Genomic DNA, 15,278 nt, shown 5'->3' with positions numbered 1-15,278 from the left:
TTCCGATGTTAAGGATAGTGATAGTAGCTGTGTTTCAATAGGCTTGCGATTGCTGCTCCCATGGTGTCAGTATGGTGATGTGTTGCAGCAACATTCAGATGTGATGGTTTCCAGGGATGAAGAATCTCCATGTCATTGAAGGCCATCGTTTGTTCCATCTACAGCTGCATGCTTTTTAATTCTCGAGGTGGAAGGATGTTATCAGTCATGGACGCATCAAATTTTGACCACAGCATATGCTTACCCTGCTTTTGAGGACATGCAATGTGAGTGGTGGTGAAAGATTCTGATGGAACCAATGTATTCTGCAGTGGACTGTCTGAAACACCTGCTCATGGGATGTATTAATGGTCTGGTTATATTGAGCATTCAACCTTGCAGTGTGGCTGCTCATTTTATAGATTAGTTGTTGTGATATTTCCATGTTTGAGTGCTGTGCCTGTCTTGTGGCCCACAGTGGAGAGCTAACGTTTTGAGTCCAACAACTCTTCTTCAGACCGGTTCTTCTGAACAGGTGCTGTCAGACCTGCTGAGTTTCTCAAAGAATTTCAGTCTTTGTTTTTGGTTTCTGGCATTTACAGTCTCTGTTTCATGATGTATTTGATTTGATTTATTATTGTCCCGTGTACGTAGGTGTAGTGAAAAGTTGTTTTGTGTGCTGTACAGGCAGATCTTACCATACAATGTGCACAGAGAGCAAGATCAACATTAACTTTAAAATTTGATAAATCCATTCAGAAGTCTAATAACAGCGGGGATAGACCTGCTCATCTGTGTGCTTACCCATTTATATCCTCTGCCCAATGGAAGAGGTTAGAAGAGATTCTAGCCAGGGTGGGAGTAGTCTTCGATGTTGGCTGCCTTCCCCAGGCAGTGAGAAGTAGAGATGGAGTTAATAGATGAAAGGTTGGCTGCTGTGATGGACTGGGCTGTGTTCACAACTCTCTGTAGTTTCTTACAGTCCTGGGCAGAGCAGTTGGCGTACTACGCCATGATGTATCCAGGTAGAATGCTTTCTATTGGTGCATCTATAAAAATTTGGTAAGAATCATTGTGGTAAATTTGTGTCTTGCTTTGTCTTGAGCCATCAGTTCTGACTTTGGGTTTCCTTCTTTGGCACTTTGTATCCTTGAAAATGTTGTGGAAAGGTGGGCATTTTCTGGGAGTGTTCCTAAGAACTTCCTGCTTGGCTTACCATGATTGGTTGAATTGTTTTGCCATGCCAAAGGCTCTAAAGCAGATAGCCTGGAAACTGTCTGCCCAGATAGATTGTTAGATAGGTAAGGCAATGGTGAAGCAATGCTTCAAAGCTGTAATCTTTTGGGTTGGTCCAAAATATGGGCAGAATTGTCAATTAATTCATTGCATCTGTCAGCAGTACAGTCTCGGAAATGTCACAATCATGCCCTTTTATCTCTGTAGTGCCTCTTGTAACAATCATTCACTGATTGTGCCAATGAAATGAGGTCATTGGACATTATTCTGATATTCCATCCAGTTGTCAAGGGCTAACTCTTGGCTTTGACTGTGACATATTGCCTTGGCCAAGTTTGTTTGAGAGGTGTCCTGGATTCCTGTGAATGAATCACATCACATCCCTTCCAGCAAGACATCCAATGAACCTTGGACCATGTTCTCTTTCCACTGTTGCACCATAATTCACTCCTCTTCCCACACAGACTCTCATGGATTCCCTACAGTATGGAAGCAGGCCCTTCAGCCTGTAATCGACTCTCCAAAGAGCATCCCACCCAGACCCACCCCATCCTTTTAGCCCTGCATTTCCCATGGTTGACCCACCTACCCTGCACAGGCCTGGACACAATTTAGCATGGCCAATCCATCTAACATGTACATCTTTGAGCTGTGGGAGAAAACCTGAGTACCTGGAGGAAACCCACACAGACAATCGAAGCCGGTTCCCTGGTGCTGTTAGGCAGCAGTGCTAACCACTGAACCACTCTGCTGTTGCTTCCACAAACTTTTCCAGCACTTACTTCCCCTTTTAAAGATCACAGTCTAGCTTAACACAAACTCAGGCCCCACGCTGAGCTGTCCAACCACTGCCTGCTTGCAGCGTTGGTGCCCATCAGCAAGCAGTTCAAAGCTATTACACATATCACTTCAAAGTCAACAGGCACAGGTTAGTCACGCACACAGTTACTGCAGCATTTCAGGAGACTGTTGAATTTTGGTCTTGCTGAGTTTTAAATTAGAACTCAGTATTTAATTCAATGCCAAAACCTGTGTTTAATGTGAAGCAGGAGGTAAAGATGGAATTTAGAGACCAAGAAATACAGTCAAAGTAAAGGAAATGTTAGTCAAGAATTTGTTAGTTTTTAAACTTTCAATAATTTTTAATTGAAGGATTTAGATTTCGCATTTATAAATGTTAATTTTCAATACCAGAGATTATTTCACATGAGTCAAGATGGTGTTGCATTACAGAGAAAATTGCTTATACCTCTTTCTGTGTTTAATACTCAATTGTTCACTTATTTCAATGCTGAGTTCTGGGTTGAGGTACTGTCATAATCAGCTTCTGAGGAAGCAGACATCTTGGACAGCAACTTCCTGCTGTCCATACATAACAGCAAATGAGTTTGGAGGTCTCTGTCTGATTTACTCTTATTCAATGGTGAGCAACAAAGCTTCATTGTCATTTCAATGGAAAATCTAGACTATACTCTCTATTTATCCTGCTTGCTGCTAAGTACGTGTTTGCTAAATGCAACAGACATTCAAGTCAGTTCAACTAAATGTTTGACACTCTTCCTGTTGAACTTGAACATATACACCACAATTATTGTCATTTCAGCTTGGCAAAGAAATTATTTTAAAATTGGAAAAACTCTAAATTCCAAATTAAGATTGCAATCTAGTGTTTCTGAAGAACTAGAGTTTGCTAATATTGCAAGAATATTTCTAACTAATTGTCTGAAAAATGCATTAAATGAACCTTTTGACCTAATATCTCCCTTCTCTTCCAGTTGTACCCTCAGTGTCACTTCAAAACAAGCTACTGTTCTTGCAAGAAGCCATGGCTTACCCCCACGGTACATAATGCAGGCGACTGACATGATGAGGAAACAGGTATACTGAATGAAAAATGTCATGCTTTTCAAGATATTTTATATTTTAAAACTTGTACATAGTATTGGCAGATCCCTCATTCCTTCTGGTAAAATGTAATGGTTCATCCTAATAAGTTTGAAGAATCTGAGTAGTTTCTCTTTAGTTTGTTTCATGTAAGGTTCCATGTTGAAGGGCAGCATGGTGGCTCAGTGGTTAGCACTGTTGCCTCCGTGCCAGGGGACCTGGGTTCGATTCCTGCCTCAGGCAACTGTCTGTGTGGAGTTTGCACATTCTCCCTGTGTCTGCGTGGGTTTCCCTCTACAATCTAAAATGTGTGGGTCAGGTGAATTGGCCATGCTAAATTGCCCATAGTGTTCGGTGCATTAGTCAGAGGGAAGTGGGTCTGGGTGGGTTACTCTTCGGAGGGTTGGTGTGGACTTGTTGGGCTGAATGACCTGTTTCCATGCTGCAGGGAATCTAATCTAAAACTACAGACTCACCAGTTCAACTCCCTTATGGGTTCTGATTGGGTTCTGTTTACTATAGCACCATTTATCATACAGTTTCACACCTCTGCGCTACACATACCAAATTAGCTCTGAAGCTTTCAAATAGTCGTATATATTGCTTAAAGCAATGTATGTTTTAGGTGCAAGAAACTAGTGTTGATTTGGTGGGCCTTTTTATAATTTTTTTATGCTTTTACCCAGATGGCCAGTTTGAAACATTTGTTATTGCCCTGGGATTTGCTACCTGTCGTATCAATGCCTCTGAAAGGGCTACAAATCTCCTGGCAAAATTAACATCCAGTTGTTGTGAAAGCAAAAGTTTGCGTTGGTGTGGAAAAACAGATTGTTACAACCCTGTTATGGATAATCAACATTTAAAGAAAATATCTGAACACCCAACAATTAATGAATAGAACTATAGCATGAGACTTCAGGTTTTTTTAAACAAAGCTTTATTGTCAACATGAAGAGAAATTAAACAAGTCCATCTCTGTAATATAACATTATCTTATAAAAGACTTGTGCTATTAACTCCATTCCCTTTCAAGAGTTATCTCCTCTTTAAAGTCTTAAGTCAGTCCACTTTTCCCCTATGTCTATCACAGTTCTCTGGAATTGATTCAATTCCTCTTCGAAGCCCCAGTTGTTCTCCAAGTTACAAGATTTCCTGGTGGTCCTTTCTTTAGCTGTTAACAAAGTGGTTCTCCAATATTTCTTGAACAATGTGGGCTCCAACACCTAGATAAGGACTGACAATCCATCTGACTATATGACACAGTCAAGAGTGCGGTGCTGAAAAAGCACAGCAGGTCAGGCAGCATCCGAGGTGCAGGAGAGTCGACATTTCTGGCATAAGCCCTTCATCAGGAATGAGGCTTGTGGGCTGGGGGGCTGAGAGGTAAATGGGAGGGATGTGGGGCCGGGGTGAAGGTAGCTGGGAATGCAACAGGTAGATGAAGGTGGGGAGAAGGTAATAGGTCAGAGAGGAGGGTGGAGCAGAAAACAGACCCCCACCATGAGGGATATATTTCCCACCCCACCCCTATCCGCATTCTGGAGAGACCATTCTGTCCACCAGTCCCTCATCAGATCCACACCTCCCACCAGCCCACACCCCACTCCCAGCCCCTTCCCCTGCCAACGCAGGAAGTGCAAAACTTGTGCCCACACTTTCCACCTCACCTCCATCCACAGTCCACACCTGACAGAAATTTACTTACAGTAGATGACATTGGTGGAGATGCATCCATTCCACCTGTTGTGGTCTCCTCTACATCAGGGAGACAGGAAGCCAACTTGCGGATCGTTTTAGAGAACACCTCTGGGACACCCGCACCAACCAACCCCACCGCCCTGTGACTGAACACTTCAACCCCCCCCTCCCACTCCATGGACATGCAGGTCCTGGGTCTCCTCCACCACCAACCCTAACCACACGATGCATGGAGCAAGAATACCTTTTCTTCCACCTTTGGGACCCTGCGACCGCACGGGATTAATATGGATCTCACTTGGTTTTCCCCATTTCCCCCCCCCCCCCCCACACCCCTCCCATTTATCTCTCAAACCTCTGGCCCACAAGCCTCATTCCTGATGAAGGGCTTCTGCCCGAAACATGGATTCTCCTGCTCCTCGGATGCTGCCTGACCTGCTGTGCTTTTCCAGCACCCCACACACAACTCTGATCTGCAATCCTGGCTTTCTCCCATATGACCACACTGTCTCACTCCACTCACATTGATCATTGTGCTACTGCCCAGTCTCCATGTGGAGAAACCACGTGGCTGGAGAAATCTGTGCGGTCTTCATGGACTTTACAGCCTGTTGCATCATGGTTCAGTTTGGTCCAGAAAGGCTACTGCAGCAGGATAATGTAAGTTTTGACGCAGAGAACTGAACAAGAAATATACCAGGGATTAATATGTGAGGACAGTATATTAGCAAGCTGCTCAGTCCACCATATCCGTGTGGATTCACAGCTCCGCTCATCCTGTTTCTCTGCCCATACAATGTAGACCCAGTGTTTTTTTTCTGCAGTTCTTTCTCATGGGGGAGTGGTGGGGAGGGGAAGGGATGAGTTAGTTGGACAGCTAGGTAAAAACAAGGGCTGCAGACAACTGGAAACCAGAGTCTAGATTAGAGTGGTGCTGGAAAAGCACATCAGGTCAGGCAGCACCCGAGGAGCAGGAAAATCGATGTTTCGGGCAAAAGCCCTTCATCCTTAGCTGGACAGCTGGTTTGCAATGTGGCATGATATCAACAGCATGGGCTCAATTCCTGCACTGAATCAGATTACATTGAAAGAATTTGCTTTCTTAACCTCTCCCCTCACCTGAGACATGGTGACCCTCAGGTTAAACCGCCACCAGTCATCTCTCTCTCCCTCTCCCTCTCTTTGGTGAGAGCAACCCTATGCTCCGGAAGGACTACAATGACTTTACCTTTTTAGGCTTGCACAGTATGAAGAAACATCATGGGAAATGCTGCCATATCCTGTATCCAACATCCAAGCAACACAAGCTGACTGAACAATTTGCAGCCAGAGAAGTGATGTCTTCGAGTCATAAAGTCATAGAGATGTACAGCACGGAAACAGACCCTTTGGTCCAACTCCTCCATGCCAACCAGATATCCTAACCTAATCTCGTCCCATTTGCTAGCACATGGCCCTGATCCCTCTAAACCTTCCTATTCATATACTCATCCAAATGCCTTTTAAATGTTGCAATTGTACCAGCCTCCACCACTTCCTCTGGCAGCTCATTCCATTCACGCATCACCCTCTGTGTGAAAAAGTTGCCCCTTAGGTCTCTTTTATATCTTTCCCCTCTCACCCTGAACCTATGCCCTCTAGTTCTGGACTCCCCCCACCCCAGGGAAAGACCTTGTCTATTTATCCTATCCATGCCCCTCGTGATCTTATAAACCTCTCTTAGCTCACCCCTCAGCCTCTTGTGACTGCACCTTGCAGAGGCACTGATCCAGAGGCATACCTGCGGTGTGACCAACAGCAGAGTGACATGGCAAACTACAAGGAGAAGCAATAATGATGAGTGATGGATCTGGAGCATCTGAAAAGAAACCAAAAATCTACAACTTCCACACAGAATGGGCAAATGAATTTCTGTTCGCAACTGTTTCCATGTATGCTACAAAGGATATCGATAAGTTAAAAGGGAAATTTGGAATGGCAGCACACAGCAATTCACGGTCAATTCAATGGTGGGGGTTTCCCCTGAACAACAAGCTTCAGGTAAAGCGAGTTGACGAGCTTCAGGCCATTTGGAAAAGTGATCAGTCACTTTGTTCTCAACCAGCAGTCAAAGATTAGGCCTGCCAAGAAACATTTACCATCTTCTGGTAAAACACAAGAAATCAGTCACAAATGGTGAGGTAATTTAAGAAGCAATGTATTCAGTGGCTATGTATTCAAAGACTTTAAGAACAAAGAAGAAATAATAACAGCAATGTGAATCTTTCTCCAAAGATGTCTTTCAGTTACTGCAGCAGGACCTGAAGGGGTATAATGCTTCTCACTGGAACTAAAATAATCCATTGACATGACCAACACAGCCCTGCTGATTTGTTATTGTGCACATGGGTTTTACGGAGATAATAACTAAAGAGACCTGCTCACCTTTTTGCCCCTTAAAGAGAGAACGGGGTGAGGGTATCTACAATGCATTCAAAAGGCTTGAGAAAACCATTCCGACTGGTTTCTATCACAAATAATGATGCACCAATCATGCTTTGGGGCTTTTGCAGAAATGATCCTGATTTTCCCTCTCTTCAAAATTACACTCTGTAATCCACCATCACACACTTTATCCTGCATTGTGGTTACTGTCAAGGAGCCCATTGACAGCTGTTCCTCCTATTCCTTATCTCCATCCAGAGTAATTCTACATCCTGAGCCGGGGTGCTCTCTCTCTCATCAATACTATTCCTAATTAACTGTGCTACCTCTTCATCTTTACCTAGTTTCCTGTCCTTGTTCAGTGACATATACCCTTCAATATTCAGGAGCCCTACCACCGTTCAGCTGTGTCTCAGTAATGGCTATCAGATCATAAGAATGTAAGAACAGGAGTAGGCCATTCGGCCCCTTGAGCCAGTCCCACTATTTAATGAGCTCACGGCATGGTGGCTCAGTGGTTCGATTCCAGCCTCGGGTGACTGACTGTGTGGAGTCTGCACATTCTCCCAGTGTCTGCGTGGATTTCCTCTGGGTGCTCCGGTTTCCTCCCACAATCCAAAAATGTGCAGATTAGGTGAATTGGCCATGCTAAATCGCCCGTAGTGTTAGGTGTATTAGTCAGGGGTAGAACATAGAACATAGAACAATACAGCACAGAATGTAGGGTAAATGTAGGGAAATGAGTCTGGTTGGGTTACTCTTCAGAGGGTCCGTGTGAACTTGTTGAGCTGAAGGGCCTGTTTCCAATCTGTAGGGAATCTATTCTTAAAAAACATGTCTGTGTGGAGTTTGCACATTCTCTGTGACTGAGTGGGTTTCCTCCCACAGTGCAATGATGTGCAGGCTAGGTGGATTGGCCATGCTAAGTTACCCATAGTGACCAGGGATGTGTAGTTTAGGCAGATTGGCCACGAGAAATGCAGGGCTTTGGAATAGGTCTGGGTGAGACCCTCTTCAGAGGGTTAGTGTGAATCGGATGGGCCGAATGGCCTCCTTCCATACTGAAGTGATTCTGTGAACTCCATACAACTGGCATTGGCCCATATCCCTGAATAACTTCGCTTAACAAAAATTCATCTATCTCCTATCTAAAATTAACAACTAATCCTACATCCACTGTCTTTCTACGGAAGAAAGTTCCATAGAGTATCGACCATCCTTTGTGTGTAAAAGTGCTTCTTAATGTCTCTCCTGAATGGCCTGGCCCTAATTCTCAGACTTTGCCCCCTAGTTCAAGAATCCCCAACCAATGGGAATAGTTTATCTTTATCTACCCTGTCTTTTCCAGTTAACATCTTTAAGGCTCTGTGAAGATCACCCTTCAATCTTCTAAATTGCATAGAAAACAGGCCTAATTTATATAATCTGTCCACATAACTTAACCCCTGAAGTCCAGTATCATTCTTGTAAGCCTACATTGTACTCCCTCCAAGATCAATCTACCCTTCCTAATGTGTGGTGCCCAGATCTACTGTCGGTACTCCAAGGGGGGGGTCTAACCAGGGTTTTGTACAAGTGTAGCATAACATTTGCATTCTTGTTACTCCAGTCCTTTAGATATATAATGGTCAACATTCCATCAGCGTTATTGACTATTTTCTGCACCTGATTTTAAAGATCTATACACCTGACCACCCCAGATCCTTGTGGGACACCCACTGGTCACATCCTGGCAATGTGCGTGCCTACTCACTATCCCTACTTTCAGTCACCTATCACTCAACCAGTTTCTCAGCCAGGTAAAAACAATGACTGCAGATGCTGGAAACCAGATTCTGGATTAGTGGTGCTGGAAGAGCACAGCAGTTCAGGCAGCATCCAAGTAGCTTTTTGCCCTCAATTCCATAGGTTTCTAGCTTAGTGGTTAGCACTGCTGCCTCACAGCGCTAGGGACCCGGGTTCGATTCGGTGACTGTGTGGAGTTTGCACGTTCTCACCATGTCTGCATGGGTTTCCTCCCACGGTCCAAAGATGTACAGGTTAGGTGAATTGGCCATGCAAAATTGCCCATAGAGTTAGGTGAATTAGTTAGGGGGAAAGCGGTCTGGATGGGTTACTCTTCGGAGGGTCGATGTGGACTAGTTGGGCTGTAGTGCCTATTTCCACATTGTAGGGAATCTAATCTAATCTTACCAGTCTGTTCCTTATGACTTTATTGAAAGCCTTCTGGAAGTCCATATCTATCACCATTCTTTGTCTGTTACCTTAATTACGTCTTCAAACAAATTCAGCGATGCTGATCAGATGTGAGGTACCTGTCACGAATTGATGCTGGATTAGGGGTGCTGGAAGAGCACAGCAGTTCAGGCAGCATCCAATGAGCTTCGAAATCGACGTTTCGGGCAAAAGCCCTTCATCAGGAATAAAGGCAGTGAGCCTGAAGCGTGGAGAGATAAGCTAGAGGAGGGTGGGGGTGGGGAGAGAGTAGCATAGAGTACAATGGGTGAGTGGGGGAGGAGATGAAGGTGATAGGTCAAGGAGGAGAGGGTGGAGTGGATAGGTGGAAAAGGAGATAGGCAGGTCGGACAAGTCAAGGAGACAGTGCTGAGCTGGAAGTTTGAAACTAGGATAAGGTGGGGGAAGGGGAAATGAGGAAGCTGTTGAAGTCCACATTGATGCCCTGGGGTTGAAGTGTTCCGAGGCGGAAGATGAGGCGTTCTTCCTCCAGGCGTCTGGTGGTGAGGGAGCGGCGGTGAAGGAGGCCCAGGACCTCCATGTCCTCGGCAGAGTGGGAGGGGGAGTTGAAATGTTGGGCCACAGGGCACTGGTTGATTCGTGCGGGTGTCCCGGAGATGTTCCCTAAAGCGCTCTGCTAGGAGTTGTCCAGTCTCCCCAATGTAGAGGAGACCACATCGGGAGCAATGGATATAATAAATGATATTCGTGGATGTGCAGGTGAAACTTTGGATGTGGAACGCTCCTTTAGGGCCTTGGATAGAGGTGAGGGAGGAGGTGTGGGCAGGGGAAAGTGCCAGGATGGGAGGGTGGATTGTAGGGGGGTGTGGACCTGACCAGGTATTCGCGGAGGGAACGGTCTTTGCAGAAGGCGGAAAGGGTTGGGAAGGGAAATATATCCCTGGTAGTGGGGTCTGTTTGGAGGTGGCAGAAATGTTGGCGGATGATTTGGTTTATGCGAAGGTTTGTAGGGTGGAAGGTGAGCACCAGGGGCGTTCTGTCCTTGTTACGGTTGGAGGGGTGGGGTCTGAGGGCGGAGGTGCGGGATGTGGACGAGATGCATTGGAGGGCATCTTTAACCACGTGGGAAGGGAAATTGCGGTCTCTGAAGAAGGAGGCCATCTGGTGTGTTCTATGGTGGAACTGGTCCTCCTAGGAGCAGATACGGCGGAGGCGGAGAAATTGGGAATAAGGGTTGGCATTTCTTTGCAAGAGAGAGGGTGGGAAGAGGTGTATTCCAGGTAGCTATGGGAGTCGGTGGGTTTGTAAAAAATGTCAGTGTCAAGTCGGTCGTCACTAATGGAGATGGAGAGGTCCAGGAAGGGGAGCGAGGTGTCAGAGATGGTCCAGGTAAATTTAAGGTCAGGGTGGAACGTGCTGGTGAAGTTGATGAATTGCTCAACCTCCTCGCGGGAGCACGAGGTGGCGCCAATGCAGTCATCAATGTAGTGGGGGAAGAGGTGGGGAGTGGTGCCGGTGTAATTACGGAAGATCAACTGTTCTACGTAGCCAACAAAGAGACAGGCATAGCCGGGGCCCATACGTGTGCCCATGGCTACGCCTTTGGTCTGGAGGAAGTGGGAGGATTCAAAGGAGAAATTGTTAAGGGTGAGGACCAGTTCGGCCAAACGAATGAGTGTCGACGGAAGGGTACTGTTGGGGACTTCTGGAGAGGTAAAAACGGAGGGCTTGGAGGCCCTGGTCATGGCGGATGGAGGTGTAGAGGGATTGGATATCCATGGTGAGGATGAGGTGTTGGGGGCCGGGGAAACGGAAGTCTTGGAGGTGGAGGGCGTGGGTGGTGTCTCGAACGTATGTGGGGAGTTCCTGGACTAGGGGGGATAGGACAGTGTCAAGGTAGGTAGAGATGAGTTCAGTGGGGCAGGAGCATGCTGAGACAATGGGTCGGCCAGGGTGGTCAGGCTTGTGGATCTTGGGAAGGAGGCAGAATCGGGTGGTGTGAGGTTCCCGGACTATGAGGTTGGAAGCTGTGGGTGGGAGATCTCCTGAGGTGATGAGGTTCTGTATGGTCTGGGAGATGATGGTTTGGTGATTGGGGGTGGGATCATGGTCGAGGGAGCAGTAGGAAGAGGTGTCCTCGAGTTGGCATTTGGCTTCAGCGGTGTAGAGGTCAGTGCGCCAGACTACCACTGCGCCCCCTTTATCCGCTGGCTTAATGGTGAGGTTGGGATTGGAGCAGAGGGATTGGAGGGCTGTGCGTTGTGAGGGTGAGAGGTTGGAGTGGGGGAGGGGGGACGACAGGTTGAGGCAGTTATTGTCCCGGCGGCAGTTGGAAATGAAGAGGTCGAGGGCAGGTAATAGGCCTGCGCGGGGTGTCCAGGTGGATGCAGTGTGTTGGCGGTTGGCGAAGGGGTCCTCGGAAGGTGGGCGGGAGTCCTGATTGTGAAAGTAAGCTCGGAGGCGAACAATTCTTCCGTCGCCTCCGCCTCCGTCATTCTGACTTTATTCAGTGAAAAACAAGCTGCTTTTTGAATTCTAATATCTTAAGTCAGTGTATTTGCTGGGCTCTTGATAATTCCCAGAACTGTTTACCTCTCGGAAATTTACATTTTAAATTCTGTGCAACAATTGTGTTGGGAATGATCACCGAGAAAGTGGAAGGAATAGGAGGAGCAACTGTGTAAAATTTCTTGGAAGTATTTTTCAGACAGAGTGTTCCATGATAACCCCTGCTCTCTACGCTCTCATAAACCCTCTTACACTGCCATTCATTGGTGACCTTTTTTTCTCATACTGTCTTTCTGTAAGTACATTTTACCCCTTGTCTCTTTTCTCTCTGTTCTATATTTTTTGGTAATGAATATAGCAATTGATTTTTTTTTAATACCCAGATCCATTCTTAATGGAATAATGTGAAGTCATTAGCTCTTTTATTGAAATTTCAAGAAAACTTCAATAAGTAGACTAATAGAAATTCATGAATCCTGTCATCCAGTGACCAATTATTAAGCTTAGTAATTAATTATTTTGCACTCATAGCCAACTCGAAGACAATGAGTTCTTCCATAATTACATTACAGGCAATTTAGAATTTGTATGCTTGGTCTGCTAGGGAAACAAAATGTTCCTTATGGGTGAGGCATTACTCGGAAATGCTTTACTCATAATATAACCCACATATCATTAGCTGGGTACATTCATATGTATACTTGTCAGATAAGACCATTCAACAATTTACAAATGACTTATTGAATTATTCCAAATAAATCAGTTATTTTCCTTCACTGAAGCTTAGTTATTTGATAAATTAGCAATCCTATAACATGAACTGGAAAGCATCTTCATACTTCACTTGTTTTTCAAACAGAGTCATTTCTCTTAGCTGAAGTGTCTGTTTCTTGTGGGCATATCTTAAACTGCCATTCATAGAGTCATACAACACAGAAACAGATCCCCAGGTCCAACCAATCCATGCCTCCCTTGTTCCCAAAGTAAACTAATCCCACCTGCCTGTGTTTGGCCCATATCCCTCCAAATCTTTCCTATTCATTAACTTAGCTGAAAATGTGTTGCTGGAAAAGCTCAGCAGGTCAGGCAGCATCTAAAATGCTGCCTGACCTGCTGCGCTTTTCCAGCAACACATTTTCAGCTCTGATCTCCAGCATCTGCAGTCCTCACTTTCTCCTATTCATTAACTTAATCAAATATCTTTTAAACATTGTAACCAGACCTGCATCCACCACTTCCTCTGGAAGGTCATTCCACACACGAACCACTTTCTGTGTATAAAAGATGTCCCTCTTTTTGGGCAGCATGGTGGCTCAGTGGTTAACACTGCTGTCTCACAGTACCAAGGACCCAAGTTCAATTCCAGCCGTGGGTGACTGTCTGTGTGGGGTTTGCACATTGTCTGCGTGTATTTGCTCTGGTTTCCTCCCACATCCTCCAAAGATGTGCAGGCCAGGTGAATTGGCCAAGCTAAATTGCCCATAGTGTTAGTTAGAAGGAAATGGGTCTGGGTGGGTTACTCTTTAAAGGGTTGGGCCTGGACTTGTTGGGCCGAATGGCCTATTTCCACACTGTAGATAATCTAATTTTTATAGCTGAAACACTCCATTCTAGGCAACATCTTGGTAAATCTTTTCTGAGCCCTCTCCAGTTAAATAATATTCTTCCTATAACAGAGTGAGCAGAACTGGACACAGTATTCCAGAACAGGCCTCACTGACACAGTTGCTTTTCTCATCTGCTTGATGATTTGTGCCCACTTATGAAACAAGTAAAACATATTTTTGTTGAGCAAAGAAGTTAAGGCTGACTACTGTGGCCAAGTTCCAACTATCAAAGCAAATCATCTTCATCAAGAAGAAAGGCACATGAATGGGAGCAGGCCAAAGGAACTATTTCAAAGAATTCCTCAAGGCTTTGCCCAAGAACTGCACCGTCGATGCCAATGTATGGGTGACCCTCACTGAGCAGAATTGGAGGGAACTCTTGTATGAAGCGACACAACTCTCGAATACTAATCGGCAAGTGGAAAAGAGACCGGAGCATGGAATGCCAATGATCTCCAGACCACGTCCACCTCCCGGAAATACCTGCTCAGTGTATGGTTGGAGATGTGGCTTGAGGATCAGGCTCATCAGTCACACAAGGGCCCTCTGAACCCAGGACAAGTGACGTGGAATTTCTGAGGTGGGCATGCTAGCAAGGAATTTCTGAAGACGATGAATATGTAATGGCTGAGAAGTAGAGTCAAGCTACTGAATCTATGAGAAACCCTTGCTGTTGTCTTATACGCCAACTTGCGTAATAGATAAGATATTTCTCATCAACCTGTGCAGACGTGTGATGACAACCCTTTGGAGCACGTGGGACCTGAACTTGGGACTCCTGGCCCAGAGGGAGGGATACTAACACCACCCTGCAAAACCCTCTCAGATTGAGCTAGATGCTGCAATCAATGGTAATACAAAGACTGGATGGTTTTCTGTAATCTCTGAATTTTCTGTTTGTGGTAAACTATTTGCATAGAGTTAATTAATCATAACAAATAGCCATAGTAAAGCATTTATGGATTTAAACTAAGCCTTAAGTTTGGCATAAAGATAGTAGCTTTGAAAAGGTTATAACACCAAAATAGGATGTGAGAATTTTAGCCAGCTGTCCTGATATTAATTGTTTAATGGTTCTGACAGAAGTAGGAAAGAGAGAAATGATTGCGCTGACAATGAACATTTAACAGATGGATTTAGTTACAGTTCCCAGCGTTTTGTTCTGGATATATTCTATTGGATCTTCAATCAGACAGTTCAGAATTTGTCATGATTTAGCATTATGAATATAAATTATTATCAATGACAAAACAAATCAATTTTGTCATCCGCAAATTGGCATGGACACCAACTATGATCAAATGAAACCAAATTCCAATGCAGTTATGCAGGAGACTCATTTAAAATCACAGCTGATAGAATTCTTGCAGTGCAAGAGGCCATTTGGCCCATCGGGTTCACACTAACCGTCTGAAGGGCATCACACTCCCTTCCTGCATTTCCCATGGCTAATCCACCTAGCCTGCACCTCCCTGTACACTATTGGCAATTTAACCTGGCCAATCCACCTAACCTGCACATTGTTGGACTGTGGGAGGAAGCCGGACCACCCAGAGGAAACCCACGCAAAGACAGTCGCCCGAGTGTGGAATCGAACCCAGGTTTCTCAATGCTAACCACTGAGCCACCATACCACCCTTGTTGATAATTGAAACCAGTGATGATTCTAATCAGGATGTTGAGGTGCCAGTGTTACAATCCACCAGGTTATACTCCAACAGGTTTATTTGAAATCACAAGCTTTCA

General features: G+C 45.2%; 1 protein-coding gene across 3 annotated transcripts in view; it reads left to right on the top strand.

Annotated features, from left to right (window-relative positions):
• prex2 (phosphatidylinositol-3,4,5-trisphosphate-dependent Rac exchange factor 2) overlaps positions 1-15,278 on the top strand; it is a 339,323-nt gene that overhangs the window by 303,605 nt on the left and 20,440 nt on the right. For all 3 annotated transcript variants that reach the window (XM_072571479.1, XM_072571478.1, XM_072571480.1), the window contains exon 38: positions 2,991-3,093. In XM_072571479.1, coding sequence (XP_072427580.1) covers positions 2,991-3,093 — 103 coding nt within the window. The remainder of the gene's footprint in view (positions 1-2,990; positions 3,094-15,278) is intronic.

This window comes from Chiloscyllium punctatum, chromosome 5 (genome assembly GCF_047496795.1).
Source record: "Chiloscyllium punctatum isolate Juve2018m chromosome 5, sChiPun1.3, whole genome shotgun sequence".
In the NCBI taxonomy this organism is placed as follows: domain Eukaryota; kingdom Metazoa; phylum Chordata; class Chondrichthyes; order Orectolobiformes; family Hemiscylliidae; genus Chiloscyllium; species Chiloscyllium punctatum.
Note: the sequence above shows the minus strand (reverse complement) of the source record. Positions and strands in the feature narration are given on the sequence as shown.